A 27,744-nucleotide genomic window follows, 5' to 3' on the forward strand; every position below is an offset into this window, starting at 1 on the left:
ATACACCCCTATTACAGGCGGGCTTCTCCCGGTGTAAAATAATCATTTAGTAGTCATAAGTCGAAACGTAACCCTGACCTCTAAAAAACGGCTTCATAAAACATCTAATCTGATTCCTTGCTCAACTACATAATTTTTTTTTTTTTATTCATAAGTAAAGGCCTTTGTCCGGTGTGTGAAAATCATATACTGGGCGGAGGTGTAATTAAGATAGATTTTAAAGTATAAATGATGATGGATGAAAGAGATAATTTTAAGACTAAATATAAGTATTCAAATATAATAAATTTTGCCGCGCATTGCGCAACGGTAAAATCTCCGAGCGCCTGTGCCGAGGTGGTCCTCGTGATTCGTCAAATCAAAAGGATCACGCGATAAAATTTGGCCAATCACGAGAGTCCTTTTTGCTGGTCAGCGTGGGTACGGGGAATTTAAAAAGAGAAAAAGAAAGTTAGTAAGCATCCCTTTTCCAACATGTACGGACCTGCGAAACTTATTGTAAAACCAAAATATATAAACCTGTAAAGAAAATTTAAAATATAAGATAATACCAAGTTAGGCACGAGACAGACGTGGTTTCATTTAATTTCTCCCCAACATAAAAAAAATATCTTCTTTTTTGTGAATCCGGGGTTCGATGGACACCTGAGCTAGCCGCTGGAACCCCGGACATCTCAGTTGCTTAAAGCATTTTCAAATTGTTTCGTTATTTTTGCAACATCCGGCTTTTCATAAATTTTTAGATCCGTCATGTATTTGCTTAAGTTAAAAAATACTTGAAATTACTGCTAATTTGTAACATGGCTTCAAATGCTTATCAAACACAACAGTACTTACCTAATTGTTTTGTAAAAAAAATATTTTTTCTTTTCAAAATAAAATTTCGTGTGCCATGGGTTCGCCATCACTGCTATAGGTAACATAATATTTTTGTTTAGCAAAAACGTGAGAATTTTTTTCAATGAAATGGGTAAATAAAATAAAATAATGTTTTTGTTGGGAAAATGTTTATTGTACATCGATTGACAAGGTGAATTAGATAAAAAAAATAAAATATTCAATGTAAAAGAAAAGATGAAACCAAACATTCAAAGTAATATAATAAAGGTTTCATATAAAAAAATTGACAATACATTCATAAAGACAAATTAGATTATAATGTGTATGTATATCGAGTTTGGCGATTATGTCACTGCCAAGATAGTATGCTCCAATATTGCATGTTTAACTGGCTACAAAATAATATGTAGGTTTGGCCATGCTGCTATGATGAAAAAAATATTCAGTTTTGATTTTGGCGTGTGGGATGTTTAAAAGTTGGGATGGCGCGGAGCGGATGACACAATCTGAAATTAACAAGTGCTTAGGCGTATCCACAAAATATGATAACCACTAGTGGATGCGACAGGTAACAGCTACTCATATGTGAGCATCCCACCAGTGTTTAAACTGTAGGTTTTCCCTAGAATCAAAGTACAGAGTGTCATGTTATGGGAAAGTGGAGTGGTGGTTGAGGTGTGGTACATAGTAAGCGGGGTATAAGCTAAAGTTGAAGGCACAGACTAGCTGTGACGAGTCGACGAGTGAAAATTTGATTATAAATTATACAGTTTTTTTATGTATCTGCCTACCTAAGATAAAGCAGGGCCCACATAGATGTATGAAAATATCTTAATGTAATTGCATCATAGTAAATCATTTTGCTGATCTCGCAAATTGGACAACCATAGGTTTATTTTTAAGTATGAACCCATTTGTTTCATTCAGAGCTTTTTGAGACAATTCAACAGAGGGAAAAGTGACAAAAGCTTGTCCCTTCATTCTGCCTTCTTGCAAAACTCTTACACTAAACAATTCAGCTTCCTTAAAATCACAGTCGGCAATGTAGCTTTTATAAATCCGCTCGATGTCTTCAGATATTGTGTCTTTGGATAGATTTTTTATGTAGAGTCTCATGGATGGCGGACCTGGATGATAGTTTTTGAATACTGGCAATACTTTCATATCTTTCAGAGATATTCTATTCATTAAAAGATCTTTCTTAGTTATTAAACTCAATTCTTGACGAGTATCTTGCAATTGCTGGCTTATTTCATTTACCTCAGGCTTGTCTGTGGTGGTCATTTTTCCAATTATGCCGATGTCCTCTGAAACAACCGTATCGACTGAGAGTATTTTATTTACATTGACTTCAATTTTTTTAGTTTCATGTATTGTGCTCGATTCAAAAACTTCTGCGGGATCATAAGAAATATTTTTTCTCTTAACTTTATTATTGGCAACATTGTTAGATATAACTGCACTTGGTTTTGAAGTAATTTTCTTTAGTTTACATTTTCTTTTCACTGGTTTATTAATATTCACTTCTGGGAGAGCAATATTTTCTTCAGAATTGGTTGACATTTCAGATTCTTCAGAAGACACCGCTTCTGGAACCATAGGTGTTGCGATAGTCTCCGATGGTATACTCTTCTCAAAATATTTTATTTGGACACTGTTCAAGCAGTCTTTAACATAGTCTTGTACTTCACTGCTCATAATTTTAAAAGGAGGATCTAAACTCATTTTGTTCATTAAATGTAAAGTTTGAACGTACAATTGGACATTTTTCCCTAAAGCGAAAAGCATATTAAATAATATTTCGGCGGTTGCATTTGGATAATTATAACACAAATTAACCGGCGGCGGCTGCAGTAAATTTATCGAAGGATTCCAACTGTTTGCTAAATTAAGAAAATCATTTGCACATTTTGAAGTACTGTTTTCAGTGTGAAAGGTTTCATTATGTGAATTACTTTCACCGCGAGCGTATTCAACTGTGAGACGCCTGCCGAGGATTTCCAATTGATGTAGTCGTAGTAAGGCATTTTCAGCAGCACTTTGTGATGGAAACGACGCGAAAGCTGTATGGCTTTTTGAATTTATAAACCATACTCTTTCAGCGCCAAAATATTTCAAGAAGTCTTCTCTTTCTGACACCTCTAGATCACTAGACAGATGTCTTATGAGGAGAGTTTTTGACATTTTAACTGCACGAGTTCCAGTAGTCTTTTTTCAGTGAAACGATTGCATTTAAATAATGGTTTTAGAATAATTTTACGTTCAAATCCGACAGAGAGGTTAAAAAGAAAATAAATTGTGTTTTTCTCGTGTTATGACATTTAAGTAGAAATGTTGCTATACCATGCTCTACTATTGTCTATGACTATAAGTAAACTGACTGAATAAATGATTAAATTTTTCATTCATAATGTGAATTATTTAGATGAAAATAAATATACAACAATGCTAGCGTTAATTATCTATTTTAGAATAGAAAATATCTGCTTTTCAATAATTTCATTCTCTATACCAGTGCTCCGTAACCTTTTCTCACCCACGGCACACCAAAGGTTTTCCGAGAATACCACGGCACACCACACGTAAAACAATTTATAGACCAAAACATGGACCCCACATCCTGAAGAGGGACCCCAGGCCAGGATCTTTGGCGGACCCCCTACCTGTCGCTAAGGTTAAAAACAGTGTGATACTCTAAAATAGCGTTTTTCAAATGGCGTTCGAGGAAAAATATTGGCATTGATTGTATCTTTAGCGATTTTTTGTATTTATTAATACATCCACTTGAATTATGGTTAGCTGTCGGGTTGAGAACAATTTTATAATTTGTCAAGTATTGTCATAATAATAAATTGTATCTTACAATCGCATGTTTTAAAATAGCTTAGTAAAATAGCGCCGCAGGCGACTTTTTTTACTTTTCGAGCAACACGCTGGCCTCCCCTGAGCCTGGGCCTCCAGAGAGCCCCGTCAGCTCCCCTTGTAGAGGACATGCACCATAATTACATTAGTTTATGTTTTTAATTTGATAAATAATTTAATATACAAACAACATAACACACGACGAAGAACTAAATGTAAGTTGCCATGTATTTGTATTATTAATAACTAATTAATGTGAAAACTTAGCTTTTTTCAATGAACGTAAAAGTTTTATATATATTGACTTGATATTTGAAAGAGTAACCCGAAACCGTCGGTCAAGACCCTTCAAGCAAGACTGCTTATTATTTGAGCGTAGTTATGCACAAAGCAGCCAAGCCACAATTTTGAAAAAAATGAGTTATTGTGATTTCCATAATCGCACACGTTTGTTTTACATTCTGCACAAATCAGCCAAGCTGCTGTCATACAAACATCTCATATAAATGCGTTTTAAAGATTTTGCAAATCGCAGAATATGACATTTTCGATTTGCATAAAGCAACCAAGCTGCTGTCATACAAAAATGTCATACAAATGCGTTCTAAAAATATGCAATATTCGTTTTGCAAAAAGCAGCCAAATGATAATATTATGTACTTACGTAAATTTTTAAAATCGCGACTGTAAGGTGTGTTTTTCTACATTCAATTAATAAACATTATTTTCTCAATTACATTATATGTTTTTCATTTTATTATATATAATATAATATACAGATTTTTCATATAAAAAATAGTGCCAGGCAGCTAAATTTTGATGTATAATTTACAAGTTTTTCGAATTATTTTCAGAATTTTGAAATTCCCATAATAATTTAGTAGCTTAGAAGGCTATTTTTAAAGAAAATAATCAAAAATAAAGACTTTTCTTACAAAAATAAGAGATGGCTGCATTCTGCAAAATGCACATTCTAGAAAAAATCATTTTACTCAAAACACCTGGACTGATAAAACACCAAAATTTCATAGATTATATGCTTTTATCTCTTCAAAAGTTATACAAAATCATAAATATATATAATATCTATCATTGAAAAAGTATACACAGTATACAGAGGCTTTGCTGATTTAAAGAAACACAATTTACATAAAAGTGCTTCTATCTCTGTTTGAGGTTTGTGTGGCTCGGCTGCTTTGTGCATAACTACGCTCATTTTTAATTATAGCTTGAGTTGAAAAACTTTGCTCACCTAGATATGTCGTATAAAATTGGAGCTGAACTGCGATAGCCTTGTCGGAAATCCGAGGATATTCTTTATTAACCGAAATCCTGAAAATAGCCAATGGAACATCGGTGAAGTTTAGTTTTAGCGTCCCGTCGTTTCTCAATTCAACCAATTCCTCTCGAATTTATAGGGAAAGCGCTTCTATAGAATTTTCGGCATTATTTGAAAAAGTGTTTCGAATCCAGTCGTGTATGAAATTAATGATGAAATTTCTTTTGCAGCAAAGTTAAATGTTTTTTGAAATGGATCCAAAATTAATTGTTTGTTTTAATGGTGGTCTGGTAGGTCCTTTGGTACATTTGTAGAGATCCTTGTCTTAAAATATTTGTGTTTTTTGGGAGCAATGTACCACGGCACACCTATCATCGTCTCACGGCACACCGGTTGCGGAGCACTGCTCTATACCATAAATAAAATATCAAGCTGTCAAAGTGACAATTGAAAATATTATCTGTGACTGTCACTGAATTGACAAAAATGTCAACAATGAACGAAATTCCAAGTGAATATTACTTGGAATTGTCAGATAATCCAATTCGTTTTGACTCTGTCAGTCCCCTTACAAACGTATTCTTTGACGATACAAATGGACAGGTATATTTGGGAAATTATACTTTTATAACTCATAAGTGAATCAATAATAACATTATGATTTATGAGTGTCGTGATGTATTCTAGGTTTTCGCCGTCCGTTCGGGTGGAGTCACCGGGGTGATTGTCAAAGGTCCCGATCAAAATACATGTACGACTTTTCGTATGGAAGACAAAGGTCCGGTAATATCCATAAAATTCTCTCCAGATTTGTCAGTGCTAGCCGTACAGAGGTCTCAGTCTTGCGTTGATTTTATGAATTTTGACAACTTGATTCCGACGACGGCGGAGTATTCACAGAATTGCAAATGGAAAAATGGATTTCTTTTGGGATTTGTGTGGACAAAGGCAAATGAAATAGCTTTTATATCTGATCACGGCATTGAACTACTGCAAGTGTTTGCTGAGAAAAAACAACTTAAGAGTTTAAAATCAACTGCTCTCAGGTAAGGACAAAACGATATAAATTTTTTATTAGAAGCCAAATACACGAGATTTAAGAATGTTAGATTTTTATTCTTGAATATACAAAAGTTTGAAAAATCTCACCTAGGTTTAAAAAAAAAAAAATTTAATTTTAAAGAAAAAGACAAATCATTTGGGTTCAAAATTATGTATTATCCAACAGTGCACACTAAACTTTGTCAGTCAAACGTTTTTCTTAGTTATTAAATTCAATTAAACCCTACTTAATCCGAATTATTATAAATATTCAAAATATGCAAAAAATATTTGTTTATCAATAAAATATTTAAAATTATGCCATTACACCATACATAATTGTAGATATTTTATAGATAGAAGAATATTTTTTATCGATTCTGTTTTGGCGTAGACAGGCTTAATAAAATTAAAAAAACTAACCAAGACCATCTGTAATATAATAATATATTCTTAATTCAACGAAAACAAATAAGTATGTATGACTGAAAAAGTGAAAAGTGTGCACTATTTTTGTCAGATCGCCCACAGCATATCAAAACTAATGTGTTTTGGTTAGGGCAGGGTTTAATCGAATTTTAAAAACAAACCAGCACCATCTTCAAATTGTATTCTTAGTTCAAAGAAAACAAATATGTATGACTGACAAAGCTTAGTGTGCGCTATTTATGTTGAATCTCAACAGCCTACCTTCACCTCTCCCCACTGACGCAAAATTAGATACATAATTTTAATTTTCATAACAAACAAATGAGACAGATGATTGGTAATATATTGTTTATTTGCAGTGCCTCTTGGTTTTCGTGGTGTGCACGGAGTAAGCTAGCCCTTCTCGCTGGCGAAAATGGCGTTTATCTTCATCCCTTTTTACTCGGAAACTCTTCTATAAGTAAATTACCTCGCGTTGAAAGTGAGTATACTAAATTAAACTGCTGAAAGAATTTAGTGCTGGGTCAACAGTAAATTCACGACAATTCAATAATGATTTTGAAACATAGTTTTTTTGTTGTTAACTCTACTTTATCTGAGTTATGTATGTTTACAGCTGTTTCGGGTTATGAACCCATCAGATAAGCTATCTTAGATAAAGTAGAATTAAGAAAACGAAACTTTGTTTCAAAATCATTAAAATGGAGTTTTACCAGGTAAATGCCAGTTCAATATTAATAGATGAAGATTGTTCACAACTTGTTTAGTTAATGATACCATTCGAATCATTTCGCTTAAAATCCGTAGCGCAAGGCACATCCGATATATTTGCGGATACTTTTGACAGATCTTTACAGTACATTTACGTGAACATTAAAGTCATGGTTTTCAATTAAAAACACTCACATTTCGAAGTTGATGTAAGTATTGATGTTTTATAAACTCCAAAGTATCCATTAATTCGTCCATAACAGTGATTCCAAAAGTGGGCCCCTTGGGAGGCGCTGAAGCAATTCAGGGGGCCGGCAGTAGCCTCGGATGCAATTTGGGGGTGATATAAGGCAGATACCTATACTTTATCCTAGATTATGGGTTATCGTAAAAAGTATTTAATTGCGTTTCCCTCGTCATATTTAGTGGAACGTGGGTTTAGCGCGGTCGCAAAAATATAACCGATCATTAATAAATTGGTGCAGTACACCAGGTTCGTCCTTCTCATTAGGATTATTTTTATTGTTATTTGCCCTTTTTTATGTTTAGTTTTATTAATTTTTCATTTTTAATGCGAATGTTACTATGGTTGATTTTATTAAATAAAATTTCAATATAGGCATCATCTGATTTATAACACCATCTTTCTTTATTATGTATGTTCCGTAGTTAAAAATATAGATATGTACCCGTAAGAACATAAATTTGCCGCAGCATCTTTCTGTTTTTTTGCTTATAGATTTCCATGGGGGCATTGAGTTTTTATCTGAAAAAGGGGCAGTGGACCAAATAAGTTTGGAAATCCATATAGACTCTATAATGTTGCGATAATTGTCAAGCATGTCTTTTGGGTTATGCACCGATTGCGCGGGGAATGTCATATTAAATAGAGATATAATACTCTTGTTTAGTATTATTTGAGTATCTTTGTTCAAATAGTCAATGATTTTAATTTTTAATGAATGATTATAATTCTACATTTAGATAGTTAGTAAAACATCTACATAATGTAGTATACACATTATTTCATACCGTGCACTGAAACTTGAAATACTACGAAATATGTTTCTGTGAGAGAATAATTATTAAATTATTAAACAATATTCGTACAAAAAGTTTAGTTTATTGAATGACCTTGCAAAAACAATGATTTTATTTTATTTATTACCTAAATGTTATTAATGAATTTTATTTTGGTGTATAAAGCCATACGCGTGGATGCTTGGTTTGTAAACACCCGTTTCTGAGCAGTGGGTTGTGGGTTCAATGCCGTGGTTGGCAAAATATGTTGTTTTTTCAATATGTTTGGTCCAATGCGAAGACACAATATTAGGTAATAACCATTATCCTAAATAAAGTATGTTAATATCAACTTCACTCTGTAGACATCCATAATTTGCTCCACGTAGCACAGAAAATATATTTTTGGTACTTATAATTTTCTTAAGCATACACCATATTATTAAAATTGTAACAAAGATAATATAAGGTATTTATTGTAAAATAAACTCTTCTAATAAGTATTAGTGTTAACTAATTTTAATGTAGATCCCAAATCTAGATGGTCACATATCGTATGTGCACAAATTATGCACAGAATAAGTCGTATCTGCAGAAAAATCTGTAAATCGTTTTTTTTTACGTTGAAATAGTGATATTTTTTTAAAACTTAGACTTTAATAACAAGTGAAATATTTTTGTCTAATTTAATAAACAAAAAATTGTATCAAAATATTTCTGGTTATTTTTTAAAACAGTTTTTTTTGAATAACTCAGAATATGCCAAACGTCACATACAACATATTGAATTTGCAGAGACGATTTATATACAATTATGTACAATTTTCTTTTGCATTAAAAGGTTTATTGGCTAATAAAAATGGCCATATTGATCTAATTTGAAAATAAAATACAATGAAAAAAAAACATTGAATGGTGGACTTATCGGTGTTTGAAAGTAGATGCCGAATATAATTAATATTATTATGATGTTTGTTTAAAGTGGAAGGAGGCAGAGCTGTAAGTGAACGAGATGTCAGCTGCGCTAGGTTGTATGAATCATCGTGGTGTCTTGTACTCCGACATGGTGGAGAGTGTCCTGCAGAAGTTGTGGCCATTCCTCTCGATACATCCGGAAATTCTTTACGAATGCACGCCTTCCGCACGGGACTCGTTGGAAGATTTGCTATTAACGTAGTTGACGATCTTGTTGTTGTACATCATCAGGTAATTGTTTGTATTGATTTATATTCGGTTTTGCTACAAAAATTTAAGGCCATAACGCTTAGTCTAACTTATTTGAAAAAGTAAGGTTATGAGTCATGTAGCCGATTTTTGTAATGAGTTGCCCTCCCTACTGGCGGAATTTAGAGCAGAAGTGATAGATGTCAAAATAAATATATTTTGTAAACAGAAATCAAGTAAACGACTCATTATAGATTAAATCAAAATTAGAGTAGGTAAGGTGAGTCGGGGTAAGTGTGACATATAATTCAATGCGATGAATTTCAACCTGGTTCATGATGAATAGGTACCTATATTTTAAACAGTTGAAAACTTTACCGTAGGATCTACAAAAGCATTACAATTAATATGTACAGAAGGAACCCATTGTATATCTTACTATAATACGACATTTTAAAGTTTTTTGATCAATAGTCAGTTTCTTACACTTACCCCAATATTGGGGTAAGTGTAACTAAATTCATCTTTATTCCAAAAGTACTTCAAAACCATAACGTATTACATGCATAGAAAGGTAATATTTCATTTAATGGATATTGAGTCTTGAGTTAAAACTACAGTATAGAATTTCAACAAAAATGAACTAAAACATATTTTTTGGGGTGGAGTGTGTCATAGTAATGTATGAAGCGCTAGTGATGTCCCGAAACAAAAACAACGTATTTTTTATTAATTAACGTAGGTAGTTGACGGAAATCCGATGACACTACCGAGTTTACTTTTTGAAGGATCATGGGAAAAACTTGTTATGTCAAGTTGACAGACAACATTTTATTATATCCTTTGTGGACAATCTTTTAAATTCACTGTACTGTTTAATAAGACAAGTTATATTACCAATTGACTACAAAAGGATTGCTTTTTTGCGAACATATTCTACGGCTTGCGGTTTTTAGCATGGAACATGCTTTAGTCTTGACCACCCGGGCAGATTCGTTACGAAAACATCGCACAGACAGCGGTAATGAAAACAAAAAAATAAAGTCACGAAAGTAGAGCGGCGCGGGCTGGAGTGGCTTCAGTCAGCCGTGAACGGCGCTTCGGGAATGACGTGTGACCCGCGCCCCGCAATTTATTTTATTTTCCTTTGAATTTGGACAACCAACATACAGAGAATCAATGGGGAAAGCATGTTCCATGTTTAATAATTTTAGCCGTCAGGGTTTAAGTAACCATCATATTTAAATGATAATTTATTTCTTTTAATAAAACCTGTAAACCAATTGTGTCCGGGTACGTTTTTAAACGGTGTGTTAATATTATTTTCTTTAATATACTGTCCAATTAATTCGAGGACTACTTTTGTGTGAGACATGCTTTTCCAATGTATGCAAATTTTCTTCCAAAGATGTTTCAATCTCTTTGGGTAATATTGTACTTCTGCTAAAACTGTCTTCTCTTCTTTCGAAAACATGAGCGATAATAATTGTAGATCGTGGATCCCGTATTTTCTCGCAGCTTCATATCCTGTCAATAGATTGTTTTTTTACACATTCTACTGTTTTTTGTAATTTTCCTTGGTCGTAAGCTCCTTTATCTGTCTTTCGTTTATATTTACATTGGAAAAATGCACATTAATTACCATATTATGTTAGATAAGCACTTATTTTAAAAACTTATATATTAAATTGAAACACATGCACTCTTCCGAGTACCTACCTACTTAGCTAACATAAAACTATAATAATAAAATTATAAACATTTTATTTCAATTACGATCATTTTTTCGATCAATATAATGCATCGTGTCCCATCACTAGTTAAAATAATGACTATGCGAATTCATAGAAAATATATGGGGGAAGTGTGATACAAAACAAAGGCGCACTTACCCCACGCGCTTACTTTCGTGGGGAAAGTGTGTCTACTCGATTAAAGCTTTAAATGCTTATCAATAAGTAAAATGATAACAACACGTGAAGCAGGGTATCAAAACACATATACTAGCACATATAGTTTTAAAAAATAGTTTAGTAACAGCTACCATCTCACTCGTCGACTTCAAAATGTCGTCTGGAGAATAATCCATGTAGTCACCTCAAAAAATATTGTATCGACACCATTTCTGATTATTTTTATAAATCAGTGACTTTGCTATCACCTTTCCATAGATGGCATCATCCAATTCGTAGTAGATACTGAGATATCTTAGTAGCTACACTTACCCCAAAGTTACACTTACCCCGATTCACCTTACTGAAAATCTACGCAAACACCAAATAAAAAAAGTCCATTGGAATGAATAATTTGCTTGAATTTTGTATGTACACTTGTATTCAGAATGTATATCTGAATAAATTGACATAAAAAGCATGTTGTCATTTCAATAATAAATAAAAAATAATGCAGGGGGTCACTATTCATGGTGTGTGCATTTATTCAATTAAACAACTGATAAAGCAACCATCAAATTGTTTATAGCTTATATTAACTATTCATTTATAATTCTTCAATTTATTTTATATATGTATAATGAGCTTTCATATTTTTAACATTGTTTGTCAATTTAAAAATTATTTTTAAAATCTACGAAAAATTAGAATTGAAAAAATGGTAGCACTTTCGATTCACCGAAAGCGATGTTGTCTTGTTATATATTGTTTTGTAAAACTGTCAACTATGCAATGAGTTCATAAATAGTTAGTTTAACATAATTTCAGAATCTTTGTATAGCAACTTAAAAATTTACAATTTTTCAAAAACCCCCCAGCATACAACCAACTTTTAGCATGCGACGGCTACTAACCCTTTCTTTAGAATTTAACTGATGTATGTTGTAAAAGCCAACTCATTTATATGACAGTTGTATGTGGAGTAAGGTTTAAATACATATTACTCATTTCTGTCATGTGAAACTTCATCGGTAACTATCACGAATTAAAATTTGATTGAAAGCTGTTGCTAATAAATGTAATATCGTGTAACTAGGTTCTCCCACGTTTTTAGAGTACAGAATATTTATCTTATCGTTTTCCGGACCATCTTGATCCCTATTTGGTCTGGTTAATCAAGGATCTTCTTTCGACCATGTCCAATCCTAATAGGATCATATGGGCCTCCACAGAGTGGAGGTTTATATTGACAAATTTTGTTTTTATGAGAAATGCATGTCAGCCACATGCTCAACCTATTAGGCCCATACTCTGACTCATACACAAATTAAAAAAACATTATGTGTACTTGCCAGACCAAGGATTCGAACCTGGGACCCACGAGGCAATAGGCCTACGCTTAGGCTGCGCGGCCATCGTGGATCTACTGTAGCAATAATTTGATTTATTGTGTGAAATTACCATTGTGGCCGTCGATGGTTACGTGAGAACCAAGCAGTGTCAGCAGAATCCATGACATACAAATCGCTTTGAAATTAATATTATTCATTTAATTATTGTTTAGTCATGTCACTACCAGTCTTCATACTTCAGTTCTTCACTCCTCCATTGCTCATCCACCTTCATTTACATCCAAACTGGTGACCTCAACCACATTACCATAATATGAAGTTATTCTAATAAATACATAATATATTGTTTCTAATTAGGCTAGTCAAACCTCAATGCTGTTTGATATAATGGAGGATGGAACTATCGAAGGCACAACAATGATCCACGGTCCAATAGCGTCTCCCAAATCACTAAAGCCTGTCACACTGCCCGATCAACAATGTCAAATGTGTATCCTTTTTATCAATCATAAAAATAAACATTGTCTCTTCATTGATTGGATTTTCACAAATCTAATGTATGTTCCAATGTGTACACATGTCGGAGTCACCACATCTTTGGATGGGATTCCGTTATGGTGAGTATTGATCCACCGGACACGATGTTATTTGATGAGCCAGTAGGAAGTATAGGATTGAAGATAAAAACTGTTTCTGTGATCACTGAGTTCATTTATTTATTTACATTAAGTTAACAATAATTACAGGTACATTATGAAGAAATTAAAAGGCGAACGGTAATTAAGGTATCTAGATAAAATAGTAGCTAGCTTAGTTTACAATGAAGGGCGACACTTTGTGTCTGATATCCGGAAATCGTACCACAGTCAATTATTTCTTTGTGATTACATGTTGCCTCTAGCAACCAGTTTCAAATTTTCTTCAGGTTTGTTATTTTTGCCCATATGATTGAGTGGTACATAATATTATATTCCTAGATAGCCTGCAAGATCTTTGAATTTTCAATGATATAAGGGAGCTATTTATTTATTTATTGCAGCATGAAGGAAACCTAAAATTCTTTACCTGTTTTGACATGTAAATAAAGACAATCGCATCTTATTTTAATTGAATTATTTTGTATTCAATAATACGCAAGATTTAAGAATGTAGCATCCGTTATTGAACATACACGATTTGAGATTGTATCTCAGGCACATGGTTATTAGAAGTATATTGTAAAGGTTGTTAAATTGATAAAGAATATTATTAGCTGAATCAGATGACTGATGAGTGTAGGTAGGAGTCATATTTGCGGTACAAATATTATTTTACAACGTTTTTATTAGCTCGTATTCTTATTTGTCCGGTACAAATCTTGCAATCGATTTTTAACTAACTTCCCGACTAGCTGGACATTTGAAACTTTTAGAATATATCCGAACACGATGCCAATGCATTTTTTTAATACTTTGAGCCATCTTTAAGTAGAATTTAATTCATTTTCAGTTAATTCTGTTTTGTATGAAAAGTTATTTCAGAAGAAATCCGTAATCCAATCCACTGTTATTGGTTGCTAGGGTTCTGGGGTCCTAGCAACTAAATTATTATATATATGTGCATTACTATGGAAATCAAAATGACATTTCAGTATTATTTCTATCAAGTATAAATTTTTTTGATCGTTTCAGCTAGTAAGTCAAGTTTATAGGTATGATTCAACAGAAAATTTAAAACTGTTGTATATCGTCACTGTTCTGGCAGAAGACACTAATTCGAAAAAATGACATATTGAGTTAGTTATACCAAAACGTTTCTTATTTTTACTTTACCCTCTGGAAACCTTCTTAATAAATAAACAGTTTTTATTTTAAAGTCATCCTTTTTACGATTACTTAATAAACTCACATGATATGTAGACCATTTCAAACATTTTAACTTCAAAGTCAAATTACTCAAAACTAGTATTCTCCAGTTAGTGTGTTCTGCCAGAACAGAGGCGATATATAAAGTTCTTTTTATCTTGTAATTATTTAATCTATGTTTTTGAGGTGTTCCAAATTATGTGCAATAATATCTCTTCTAATACCAATCCTTAATGAATGATTAGATTCAGGAAACTGGGTTGTCTTTCAACCGGATATTGTAATTGATGCTCGCTTGGGTTGCTTGTGGCATGTCAATTTGAGGGCCAACGGATTGCTGTGCGCTGCTCCGGAGAAAATTGTCGGTGTACTTCTGAGGCGGACAGACGGCAGAGCGACAATTTTTGACATCCTCAGAGATCTAACTGCCGACGGAGGAAATAATCTAGCTCAGCTGATGCAGATTTTTGATAAAATAAATTGGGTTTATAGGTAAATAATTAATATTAAACTTGCAAGTGTCATATTTTAAATATTTTTTTTTGATTTACAACTACATATTTGTAGTTGACAAGGTAGATCACCAACTGCTTGGTAGTGATGTCCAAAATAGTGTTTGTTTAAAAAAAATGAAAAATAAACACAACGAAATAAAAATTATATCACTGTATTGTAGACATGCGTCCTTCATGAATGATGTATGAGTCAGAGGATACTTGTGAATCAATCATACATTATCTTCTCTGTGAATCTATCATGACTGACTTATGATATTGTCATTTCTAAAAAGCTCCGTTTCCATCTAGCCAACATTCATGAATGCTGTCATGCTCCAAAAAAACAAACATTTCAATAAATTGTGTTTCTTTTGATCTATTAGGTACAGTTTACAAATGTCTTTTTAATTCACTATAACAGAAAGTGGGCAGAATCCGAGATGGCCAAGCAAACAGGACAGAGTTCCGGTCAGTCATGTGATGCAAGCTCTAAAGGTTCACAGTTTCAAGCCTCTTGTCACCGAGTCGTTGTTACACAGCAGGATGTGTATCGAAATGTTTTACAGCATCATACCGACTCACCGCACATTATTCAGGTATTTTTAGATTCATTCTATCATTATTCTTCGATTCAAAGTTTACCAAATCGATTATTTATTTATTTAGAAAGTAGAGTATTATGGTAATACAGCGATTGGCCTATACGCTATAATACAATACAAAATTATAAACAGTATGAAACTATAAACTGTGATGAAATGAATAAAAAAGACTACATACAAATTACTAATGACAACTGATATTAAACATAAAAGAAGAAGAGATAGTAAGCTTTTATGTAAATATTAAAATTAAAATAATAAAAACAATTATAAATGTAACCCATTTAATATATCCGCAGACATTACATAGTTTTAGAAGATACACAGCATGATACTCTTGTTTTGTGACGGAGTATTATGAAGACTGCAGAGTTGCAAGTGATATTGAAGGGAACGTTAAAATTAATACTTGCCAATATAGACGGATTGTAAATGAACCCACGGAAAGGAAAAAGAAATACCTTAAACGAGCAATCACTCTTCGGGTGGACAGAGATTCGCATTGATAGCATACTCAGATAAAAATGAGTCCGAAAAATACTTATATGTTATAGGAGGTGGTTGTAGAAAATGTGACGTCATAGCAAAATATTAACTCATTTTTTCTGAGAAAATATTTCTACATTACATACAGGCGGTTCTCAACTTACGTACATAATTAGTTCATCAAAATGCGTACGAATATTGAATGTACGAAAATAGAGCCAAAAATGTATTTTAAAATGTTTTGAACAATGTGGCAATAATTTTTTTGCAGTTCTTTTATCTGCATCGGCAGCTTCTCCAGTGAATTTCATATTATGTAATGAATACCTTAAATTTTTAAATTTGTCTTTACTTACTTAACACTATACGGTCCGCGAATTTTCGCGACGTACCTACACCAACATCCGGTATTTTTAAATGAAAATCAACAAATTTCGATCACAAAGTTAAAAATGATATAACTTTTGAACCTATTGATATATTTCAATAAAATTTTCAGAAAATACTTAAAATATATCAATGCATCAAATTGTGTCATTTATTCAACACTTGTCAACCTCTGGCCCGCGTTCCATAAAGGTAAAGTATATAATTTGTAAATTTTCTTAAATTGTTTATTATATGTTATTAGATTAGTTCAATTTGATAAATATAATGTAAAGGAAACAGCCTATTGATATAAAGCAATCACAATATATTATTTTTTAATTAAAAAATGTAATAAAATATTCAAATATAAAATGTTTCACACCGCTATAGAATACGTATCAATTCATTTTTAGCGCGACTACTCATATCTCTGATTATCAAATATAATAAAATAACAAAGACTTCACACAAACTGTGAGTGTTTAAAAATAAATGCACATTCATTCCCGAACGAACACTTATTTACTGATTTATTGGTTTTATGAGTTTTATGGCTGAGCTAGCAGTGGCGTGCATATTTTCGCGTAAATTCAATTAAATAAAATGCATGCATATACATTCCCACCGCTTATTACAATTTGTTATTTTTGTAGGAATCGAGACAATCCAATAACAGTGCAGAGGCGTGCGTAAAAAAATCATATAACAAAATCTAAGAGCAATAAATTGTAAAACAAACATCCATATTCCACAAAAATATTTGAATCAACACTCAATCTTATGGATAATACCTTTAGATAACTGGCTAGGGATGAAATAATTATTGGCATAATAATATAGTGTACGAGTAGATTTAAAACAAATTAAACACTAAAACTGAAATTATTTGAAATAGTTTTTAAAACTATGAATGTAAATGAACTAACAACTAATACACTTTTTTAAATGATACGAAAAAAAGCAATTACCGTAGATGTAGATGTAGAGGTACTTTACACTCTTTGGACATGTAAATAGGTTCTTTTCGAAGTTTATGTGAGGAACACACTTTACACTTTCTTCTTAAACGTTTATTAGTTGCGGAAATCCCCGGAAATATTTGATTGTGACTGAAAATTGCGGAGATATTTGATGTTGTTTTATACTGCCAGAGAGTCTTTGTAATGAAGTAGGTGAACTGGTTTTATGGGTTGAATCTGTATCAGAAGATGTAGAAGGTGCATGCGTTTCCGCAACATCAATTGATTCAGATGTCTATATCCTCGATCCAAACTTTATGTTCAACAAAAAATCGTGAAATTTCATTTTTCATTATTAGTGAAATGTAAATAACGCAATATTTGAAAAACCGCTTACGTGGAATAATTGGATTTGTCGACCAATAAGACTGAGTCGCTTTTCTGACAATGCCCATTATTATCACCAAACCGAACCACTTTTTTAACTCCGACATGGTTATGTCCACTCATTTTTTAGATTTAGCTTCTGGACTTAAATTATCAGTGTCAGATGTTACTCCTGATAATCCTTCAAATGGCTTGTTCTCTCTCGGCGGATCATCATCGTTCCATCATTGTCGGCCTCAGTTTCTGAATCCTCAGAATCACTCGCGAAATATGTTGTACGTGGGCGTGTTCTCAAAGGAGCAAATGAGTCTGTTTCAATATCACTAAAATCTCCGATATCTTCACAGTCACTGGGAATATCTGACATACAATCCGCATAGTTTTCCTCTAAAAACGATTGGTCCTCCATTTTAAAAAGTTTTTTTGGAGATAAAACTAATAAAAAATATATATCCTAGCTAAAATATACTTAGGTTAATTATTTTTTCAATGAAATTAGTGTAACAAATATAAATAATAATAGCTATTATTTATGCAGTTACACAAGCAATAATCTCCCGAAAAAAGCGAACGAAAATGACAACGCGATACAAGTTCACATTTATCAAGTTAAAATTTCTATCATGGATGATGAAGCATGGTGGACGTTCATGGGTAGTAAACCATTAAAGACAAAATATCAAATAGCACGCAATTTCATAGCTAAAAATCGCGTTCATTTTTTAAAAAAAGAATGCAGGTTCATAAATGGTTGACTGCCACTGAAAAGGGTCGACAATTAAATTTCGAAGTTGAAGTGACGACACTGGAATATAACATTGAGTGTTTATTACCTTTTTTGTTTATGTCTCGTGATTCACCCGCCTAGAAACGGGCTTGTAACTAATTAAAAAAATGGTATAGGTACAAAAAAATACTGAATGGTATGTATTACGTCCGCCATCTCTGTAAAAACCCCGAAATATTTTTTTTTCCATCGTGATTTTACTTCTTGCACATGTCATTCAACCATCTGTCGATAGATCTTGCAACCAAATATTTAATTTCATATTTATTTTTCACAGTAAAGATATGCGTAAGTCAAAACACCACGTTGGCGTCCCCGGATCGTAACGTTCGGCTCGATAAGGACGCCAATGTGGCGTTCCCGGACCGTAAAATGTTAAAATTACATGTTAGAATCTGCATTTAATCGATTCTTCTAATCTTCATATAAACCATGAGCCTTAGCTTGAATAATTGAAAAATTCAGAGAGTTGCTGTTGATCATCAATCCATGATGACATGGATCTTTCTATTTCATCCAACACTATGCCGTATCTTTTGGTAAAAATCTTTGAAACAATTTTAAACATATTCCTTAATTATATACAGTCTCGTTTTTTTTAAATTGAACATATTGTAGACCGGCTTAAGTTGTACGAACGGCCGAAAGAACAAAAAAAGTCGCCGCTTTCAGAACGCCTAATTATTTTCATGTTTGTCTCAATCGTATGAAGTTTATGCGTCCTTAATTTATTTTTGTCCGTATCAACACTGTAGTTTCTCCATTTCTCAATCATGTTTATAAATTAATAAGGGAGAAATATTTACACATACATAAACAAATAAACTAGCAAAATGCAAAACTGGCATAAAATAAACAAAAATCTAAATTTTAAGAAATGTATGAAATAGCAAATTGTTCGAAAGTAAATGATTAAAAGCCTGTAGAATGAAATTAATAATTTTCAACGAATTTATTTTTTTAATAAATTTGAGGGGGGAGAGAAGTTTAAAAATGTAATGACGTAATTTATATACGGGGTAAAAGATTTTGTGTTGAAGTGTGACGATGGGGATGGGAAAACCATGCGCCGTCAATTATTGGAAAACCTTTCCCTAGATATACTGTATTGATAACAATGAATCACATTCACTTGTAGGTCGTCCTGAATTATTTGTGCTCACTTGCACGACACGGCGTATCTCCACAGCATGCGTTGACCGAGATGCTTGTGCGAGCTCTGGTGAGGAACAACCGCTTCTCAGAGTTACATCAGCTCCTGCAGTACGGAGCTATCGGTGACTCCAAACCTCTAGCTTGTTTGCTACTATCCTTGGCGAACTTGCATCCAGCCGCACACCAACTCGCTTTAGATATGCTTCACAGGTTGAATGCGCATGAGGCAAGTGTTTTTATTAAACTTTTAATCAAAATAGAAAAAGAAAATAGCACATCTGATAAATCAGTATTAAGGATAAAATTATATTGTGTAGGTAGTGACACAGTACCTGTCTATGAAGTGGTGGGTGCAGGTTTGAATCTTGTGCCTGGGAAAATACTATTAAGTATATGTGTGTTTGGACCCGGGGCATGGACCTAACATTTTGAGTAAGTTGTTAACATCCATTTCTCAGGCGTCTCTCGTGGTGCAGCGCGTGAGGATATATATTTATGTGATTTCTTAAATCCTGGGTGTTTGTGATTGTTCAAAATTACTAACAACTACCTTGTACGAAAAAGCAAGGACATGGTTATTAATAATATTAAAAAAAAACATCCATTTTTTGTAAAAAAAAGACTATTAAGAAATATTCTTGTGAGGCAGCCAATATCCACATCAGATTGTGATGGATTAAAAGAAAGATGATTAAACAGTAGAGCAGTAGTAGTAGTGAAATAATCACAAAAACACCTAGGCTTGAATTGGTGGTTTTACTTATGCGATCGTCGCACTGCATTTGAAGGGTCTGGAAACATAAAAACATCTATTTTCATGAAGTCTTGGCAAGTCAACAAAAATGTTTATAGGTATCTTCTAGACAAAGTAAGTATTCTAAAACATTGTATGTATACAAATAAAAAGTAACCTTTTAGAATAGTTTTTTGAAGAAAAAAAATAAGAATTTTAGAACCATAGAAATTGCCATTTTTTTCTGTTTTATTTGTTGAATGTGATTGCTTGATTAAAATAATTGTTAAAAATTCAAAATGATTCGATGAGCAGTTGCATTACGATGCATGTACCTACTATGGGATCATCGTACAAGTAAAATCATCACTGCCATTTGAATGTACACATTCAATTAGAGTGCATTGCATACGTAAAATCACTAAAATATATTGTAACCTTACTGGGAATCGATCTTGGATGAGCCGTTTGAGAAACCAGTGCCTGACATATTGACTACAAGGGTTAATATAACCACCATTCTCTGGAGGTCCATGTGCTCTGATTAGAGCGAAGCCACACGGGCGCTGCGTCGCGAGACCGCTGTATTCCGACTGCGAGCGGAAGTGAGAACGCGCCGCTGTTGCGTACTCACTCCCACTCGCAGTCGGAATACAGTGGTCTCGCGACGCAGTGCCCGTGTGGCTTCGCTCTTAGGAGCTATTTATTAAAATATTATGAATCATAGGTAATATTACAAATAATGTTTCTATTCCCCCGTCTACACAAGTTTCCTCATTTTTCTTGGCTTCAAGGTTGTTGTGCCACTTCTACAGAGTCCAATGATGATTAGTTTTTCCTTCCAGTTCAATGCTTTCTATTCTATGAAGACTGTGTCCCTAACAGTCAAATCATAGTAATATAGCACAATGCATAATAAATAATCATTAGCCAATTCAATCACTTGAATATTGTATGTTTTTATACTATAAAATGAAATTTCATTCCTCGAATGTCGACTACTGATAACCTTTAACCCAGGGTCAGTATTATATTATTGTGATATTGATTTAAAAACTCATTTTTTTACTTTCATTTTGTAATTTCATCACTGAAAATTTATAATTCTGTATGTATCGGGAATCGTAACCATTATGAAAAAATTGCTTTTATTTATCTATTATTAGTGAAATTGGTTTTTTGTTCATGTCCAATCTTGAGAAGAATGGGCCTCCACGGAGTGGAGGTTTGTATTACGAGGGTGGGTCAATAATTCCTTAGAAAAAAGCATTAAAACAGTTTTTATTTTTGTATTTTTTTTTTATTTCTCAACATAATCTCCTTGGAGCTCAATACACTTGGTTAGACGTTTCTCAATTTTTTTTAAACCGTCAGAAAAATAAGTTTTCGGAAGGTCCTCAAAATAAGCATTTGTCCGATCGATGACTTCTTCATTTGAAAAAAAACGTTGTCCACTTAGCCATTTTTTTAAGTTTGGGAATAGGAAAAAGTCACTGGGGGCTAAATCTGGCGAATACGGTGGGTGGTCGAACAATTCGAACTTGAATTCTTCAATTTTAGCCATTGATCGTAAACATGTGTGAACACGGGCATTGTCCTGATGAAAGAGGATTTTTTTCCTGTTTAAATGAGGCCATTTTTCTTAAATTTTGTTTTTTAGCTGGTCCAATAAAGATGCATAATAATCCTCTGTTATTGTTTTTCCTTTTTCCAAATAGTCAACGAAAATAATTCCACGTGCATCCCAAAATACAGTAGCCATAACCTTACCAGCTGATTTTACGGTTTTCGCCTTCTTTGGACATGGTTCGCCTTTCGCAATCCACTGCTTTGACTGTTCTTTCGTCTCGGGAGTATAGTGGTGTATCCATGTTTCATCTACAGTCACAAAGCGACGAAAAAATTCATCCGGATTGCGTTGCATGAGCGACAACAGGGCTTTAGAGGCCACCACCCTATTGCGTTTATTGTCGACTGTGAGCAAACGCGGCACCCATCTTGCAGAAATATTTTTCATGCCCAATTTGTCATGTAAAATAGAAATGACGCTACCTTTTGAGATCCCTGTAACCTCAATTATCTCACTCAACTTTAATCTTCGGTCACTTAACACCATATCGTGGATTTTATTGATCATTTCTGGTGTAGTCACCTCTACAGGACGTCCTGAGCGTGGTTCATCCTTTGTTGATGTACGACCACGTTTAAATTCATTTAACCAGTTATAAATAGTTGCAAGTGAAGGAGCAGATGTGCCGTGAACTAAATCCAACTCATTTTTTATTTCCTTTGCTGTTAACCCTTTTATATTAAAATGTTTAATAACAGCTCTAAACTCAATTTTCTCCATTTTTGTAAACAAGCAAATTTTTTTTTAAATGTACGAGAAACACACAACAACCCGACCAATCTGATTGAAACTTCGCAGCATACTGAATCGGTAGTGCCGCTGCATGAAAACAAACCGCTTACAGTACTAGTCGCGCCACCTGTCGGCTTTTCTAAGGACTTATTGACCCACCCTCGTAACATTAATAGATTTTTGTTTTTACAAGAAATGGATGTTAGCCACTTGTTCGACCAATTAGGTCCATACTTTGATTCCAAACACACGTTGAAAACTATGTGTATTTGCTAGACTCAGGATTTAAACCTGGGACCAACGACATCATAAGCCAATGTGTTAGCCGCTCGGCTATTGTGGGCATGTCCGTATTTACTTAGTTGCATTCCATTATCAGATAATGTTAATTGTTATTGGAAAAAATATACGTTGAATATTAAGGTTGAGTCCAGATGAAGTGTGTATTCATAGAAACATTTTCAATGTGGTCAATCTTATAGTGACACTACAGAAGATACTTATTCAGGCCTCCGTACGAGCTGCAAGTATCATATCACAGGCAGTATTTTTTGTTACCAACATAATAATATATCATTAAGGAAAGCATGTGAACTGAGAGTTAGTAATTAATGTGTCAGAGATTTAATGTGATAAAACTGGACCCATTTGATTTTTTTTGTATTTCATATTTTTCAGTAAAAAACGTTTCACTTGGATTCGCATAGGTGCTGCCAAGCTCATTTCGATAAAAAGCAAGATGAAGGTGGTCTCTGTTTGGATGTAAAATCTTCCCATATGTAAAAATATATTGACCACTTTATTTATATTTATTAATAGTTTGATTTAAAAAAAAAACAAATATCCGTTTCATTTACAGGAAGCTGTGGAGGTATTGTTGGGTGGCGGAGAAGTGATAGCAGGCGTCGGTGTGGCCAAGCAGTACAGTCAGTTATCAGCCCCGTTGGCCATTGGTCAGTTCCAGACAACAAATGTTTGGAACTCGTTGCCTGCAAGGAAGCTGTTATCAGCTGCACAAAGCGATGTCAACATGTTCATTTCTGTTTTCCATGCGCTGGAAAATCGGAATAGGGTGAACAGAAACTCACAATGTTTCTTTAAAGGTAATAATAAACAATGATGCATAACCTTTTATCAGTATGGAAAATTAATTTATTTTATTATAAATTGTTCACGGGGCACAAGTGTCATAGATAATGATAATAATAATCTCTGCCGAATCTAGGCCATTGTTCCCTCTAATTTTTCTATCATGTGCGTGCATTATAAATATTCATATCAGTACTAAATAATAATATAGTGAAAATAATATTGTGTGCGAAAATTCGCAATTCATTTTCATAGGTCGATAAATAAACTCAACAAATTATCATGCCTCTAAAAAAAGAATCCACCTAACCAGTGACCTGTTGTACATCACTGGCTTATATTATTATTGTTAGATTTTTTATGCTAATTTATTATAAAAATACTTCGCTCGCGTGATGTTCGATACTTTTAGCAGAAAACATGACCTAGTACCTACAATCACATTAGCCCTGCCTAATTTTAGCATACTAAAAGAAATCGCAACTGTGCATGTTCAAGGTGAAATTCTTATTGTTGCGATTATGAACTACTGACAGTTGATCATGCATGGCATATGACGGTGACATGGTTACCTACCAGGAAAAAAGTGGATTTGAGGCCTGCTAAGCAAATTATTTTGCAAGCGCCATGGAGGAGAGTTAAATTAGTAAACTGCACAAATATTAAGATAAAGTTGCCATTATGCTTTTCTTATGTAACCAATGATGGCTATTTTTTATGTTTTCATTGTGAATACTTACTCGAATGCAGTTATAAACGGTCTTACACAAATTTTACATGATTTTTCAACTGAATAATAATGCCGAAGTGTAGTATTGTTAGCTGCTTTTTTAATCATCGTGGCGGATTGTCTTTTTATATGCTCTACAAATTGGCAAATGTCATAGCAATAGTGTGAAGTTGTCTGCAAATTAACTTGCAATGCGAAGTCTGTAGCTAACTTAATCAGTAGACCAGAGTTCCTTTTTTTGCTTCAATTTCTTCCATTTAGGCTCTATCTCTACCTATATGTTTTTTCATAATCTGTGATTAAAACTGTTTTTAAAAAACAAAGAAATAGAAACAGTATAACAATAAATACAAAAATTATAATTTACTTGGAAGTACACCGAATCAACTTTAACGAACACCAGACCCTATTTTAAAATGACGTCCACCTAACTCACCTCACATAGGTGGAATATAATATCAAGATGTATCTGAAGTGATTGAATAGTTATTGCCCTCTCACCTTGGGAGAACAAACAATTGATGTTCCATGATTTTAAAAGATAGTTATCAGGGACACATGTCAACCCAATCAAGAATGGCAGAGTTTGCATTTATACCTCGTATGTCAGAAAAAGTACGTAGCCAAATATATATAGATCTCTTCCGACTTTTAGACTACAGTATGTAAGCATACCCAAGAGAGGGTTAGTCGGATAAAGGCAATGATCATATCCATACAGCAGTGAGGTAAAGATGTCTCAATTTTTTTTCTGACCCTTCTCCATCCCAAGGCTGTACTTCAACTGCCCAAGCAATAGACCCACTCTCAAGAACAAAACACGATTGTAAATTCGTAAATTACAATTGCAATGATTTTTCTTTTATTACAGGAGAGCAGTGTGATACGTATGTCCAACTCTACTCAGCACTATTTCCAGAAATATATGAAAGATAGTTTATGAACAATATGTACATGAAAATAATTATGAGTATTATATTTGTATTATGACAATGTAAATAAAAGACACTGAAATTTATATTATAAAGAATTTATTTATCAAAACTGACTTGTTATTTTATATTAAACCATTGATACATCATATTAATATTATATAAACATTAATTGTCCTCAGAGGATTTATAGTCGACAGGATTGATTACATTATTAAATTTAATATAAGGCACCTGTGAGATGAAGATAGATATTTTGGAAATCAATCAAGATGTAAAATCGCTCGGATGGCCTTTCCTTCGTGCATCAGATCAAAAGCCTTATTTATTTCGGCAAATGGCAAATCGTGGGTGACGAATTCGTCAAGCAATATTTCTTTCTTGAGATATTCATCGACAAGTTTGGGTACGCTGTCTCGGCTCTTCCATCCTCCGAAAGCGGTGCCTTTCCAAGTTCTCCCGGTGACCAGCTGGAACGGTCTAGTGCTGATTTCTTGACCGGCGCCCGCCACTCCGATGATCACGGACACCCCCCATCCTTTATGTGCAGATTCTAAAGCAGCTCGCATCGTATTGACATTACCGACGCATTCAAAAGTGTAGTCTAAACCGCCGTCTGTTAAGTCGATTAAAACTTGTTGAATAGATTTATCAGGGTAATCTTTCGGGTTAATGAATTCGGTGATTCCAAACTTTTTGCCTATTTCAAATTTACTGGGGTTTAAATCGATTCCGATGATTCGGCTGGCGCCCGCCGCTTTGCAACCCATGGCTGCAGCCAATCCGACGGCGCCGAGCCCCCAGATTGCGCAGGTTGATCCTTTTTCGACTTTAGCCGTGTTAAGAGCGGCTCCGTATCCTGTGGAAACTCCACATCCCAGCAGGCAAACTTTATCTAATGGTGCGGCATCAGCGATTTTGCAAATAGAAATCTCAGCAACCACCGTGTACTCGCTGAATGTAGAGCATCCCATGAAATGGTAAAGTTTCTGTCCTTTGCAAGAGAATCTGCTAGTGCCGTCAGCCATCACTCCCTGTCCTTGGGTTATTCGTATTTTTTGGCAGAGATTCGTTTTGGGGCTCAAACAAAACTTGCAAGTCTTGCACTGCGGGATATACAGCGGCACAACGTGATCTCCCGGCTTCACCGACGTGACGCCTTCGCCGACGCTTTCGACGATGCCTCCTCCTTCGTGACCTAGCACCACGGGGAATAGTCCTTCAGGATCGTCGCCGGAAAGAGTGTGGGCATCCGTGTGACAGACGCCGGTCGCCGTCACTCGCAGTCTCACCTCGCCGGCTTGGGGAACGGCCACTTCGATTGTTTCTATCGAAAGAGGCTTTTTTTCTTCCCAGGCGACTGCCGCTCTGCATTTAATTACATTACCGACAGTAGACATGGTGAATTGGTGCAAAAAAACGCGGAAAAACGTTACAACGTAAAGTTAAAAAGGACGAGTTTTGAGTCAACAGCCTGGTTCGAAAAACTTTGACCCAATATTATCTATGAATTTGACCGTCAAAGTGACGTTTCGCGTTGGTTGGGGTGTTGCCATCATAAATTTAATAATATATTGTAAAGCCGGTCTTACACATTTTATACTTGTGCAATTCGTTTGCACAAAAATGATGTAGGTAGTTATGTAGTCGTCTTAGAAAAGCTAACATTGGAATGAAAAAGTGACTAGGTGTACAAGCATCCAAAGCTAGGTACCTACCTAAGTAATAAGGGGAAAAAAATAAACGTAAGTTTCAAGAATAATTTGAAATTAACTTCGTTGAATGATATATGTGATGATGAATTTTATTATAACAAGACATTTCATAAGATTTATTCAAGTGTTAATGACTTAAATAGGTATCCTCAAAACATTAGATTCAGACAAAAATAATTCTATATACAAAATAAACTCAGCACAGTCACACCGTATATACTTTTGAATGTGCTTAGGTATTTCAGAATACCAACAAACTGCTGAATTACTTTTCATATCATCATGTACCACATTAAAACCATATTAAAACAAACACTGACTTAAAATTTAAGTACCTAGGTAGGTTGTTACTTGCCACAAATGTTTGGTTATCTGTTTATTTACCTAAAAATTAAATGGTTACTATGGCAACGGTAGAATACAAAACAAAAATAATTGCTGTCTGTTTTTTAAATAAGAAAAGAGGTAGTACCTATTTATATTTAAATATTACATAACTAAATGAAT

The 27,744-nt window shown here is 33.9% G+C and overlaps 3 protein-coding genes across 4 annotated transcripts; 1 reads left to right on the plus strand and 2 right to left on the minus strand.

Annotated features, from left to right (window-relative positions):
* Positions 1-155: 155 nt before the first annotated feature.
* Positions 156-3,197, minus strand: LOC147063294 (RNA-binding region-containing protein 3-like). The gene has a single exon (XM_085960094.1). The coding sequence runs from the start codon at positions 3,022-3,024 to the stop codon at positions 1,696-1,698; it is 1,329 nt and encodes a 442-aa protein (XP_085816220.1). The 5' UTR covers positions 3,025-3,197; the 3' UTR covers positions 156-1,695.
* A 2,248-nt stretch (positions 3,198-5,445) lies between these two features.
* Bulli (regulator of MON1-CCZ1 complex protein bulli) lies at positions 5,446-25,630 on the plus strand. 2 transcript variants are annotated; one of them, XM_085959896.1, is made up of 10 exons: positions 5,446-5,584; positions 5,669-6,027; positions 6,811-6,932; positions 9,165-9,388; positions 12,948-13,080; positions 14,680-14,926; positions 15,353-15,527; positions 19,660-19,906; positions 23,635-23,874; positions 25,462-25,630. In XM_085959896.1, the coding sequence occupies exons 1-10, from the start codon at positions 5,468-5,470 to the stop codon at positions 25,524-25,526; spliced, it is 1,929 nt and encodes a 642-aa protein (XP_085816022.1). In that variant the 5' UTR covers positions 5,446-5,467; the 3' UTR covers positions 25,527-25,630. The 2 variants fall into 2 exon arrangements, with proteins under 2 accessions (XP_085816022.1, XP_085816023.1); XM_085959897.1 differs by having other exon boundaries at positions 19,660-19,902; positions 23,631-23,874.
* On the minus strand, positions 25,604-27,042 carry Fdh (alcohol dehydrogenase class-3 Fdh). Its single transcript, XM_085959898.1, has one exon. The coding sequence runs from the start codon at positions 26,920-26,922 to the stop codon at positions 25,786-25,788; it is 1,137 nt and encodes a 378-aa protein (XP_085816024.1). The 5' UTR covers positions 26,923-27,042; the 3' UTR covers positions 25,604-25,785.
* Positions 27,043-27,744: the final 702 nt, after the last annotated feature.

Source organism: Rhyacophila brunnea, unplaced genomic scaffold (genome assembly GCF_057557595.1).
Source record: "Rhyacophila brunnea isolate RB1 unplaced genomic scaffold, BYU_Rbru_1.0 scaffold_9, whole genome shotgun sequence".
Lineage (NCBI taxonomy): Eukaryota > Metazoa > Arthropoda > Insecta > Trichoptera > Rhyacophilidae > Rhyacophila > Rhyacophila brunnea.

Coding starts and splice junctions, on each gene's coding strand:
- LOC147063294 (XM_085960094.1), bottom strand. CDS start 3,024: ATGTCAAAAACTCTCCTCATAAGACATCTGTCTAGTGATCTAGAGGTG.
- Bulli (XM_085959896.1), top strand. CDS start 5,468: ATGTCAACAATGAACGAAATTCCAAGTGAATATTACTTGGAATTGTCA. Junction 6,933..9,164: donor TAAATTACCTCGCGTTGAAA/GTGAGTATACTA, acceptor GTTTGTTTAAAG/TGGAAGGAGGCAGAGCTGTA. Junction 9,389..12,947: donor TTGTTGTTGTACATCATCAG/GTAATTGTTTGT, acceptor GTTTCTAATTAG/GCTAGTCAAACCTCAATGCT.
- Fdh (XM_085959898.1), bottom strand. CDS start 26,922: ATGTCTACTGTCGGTAATGTAATTAAATGCAGAGCGGCAGTCGCCTGG.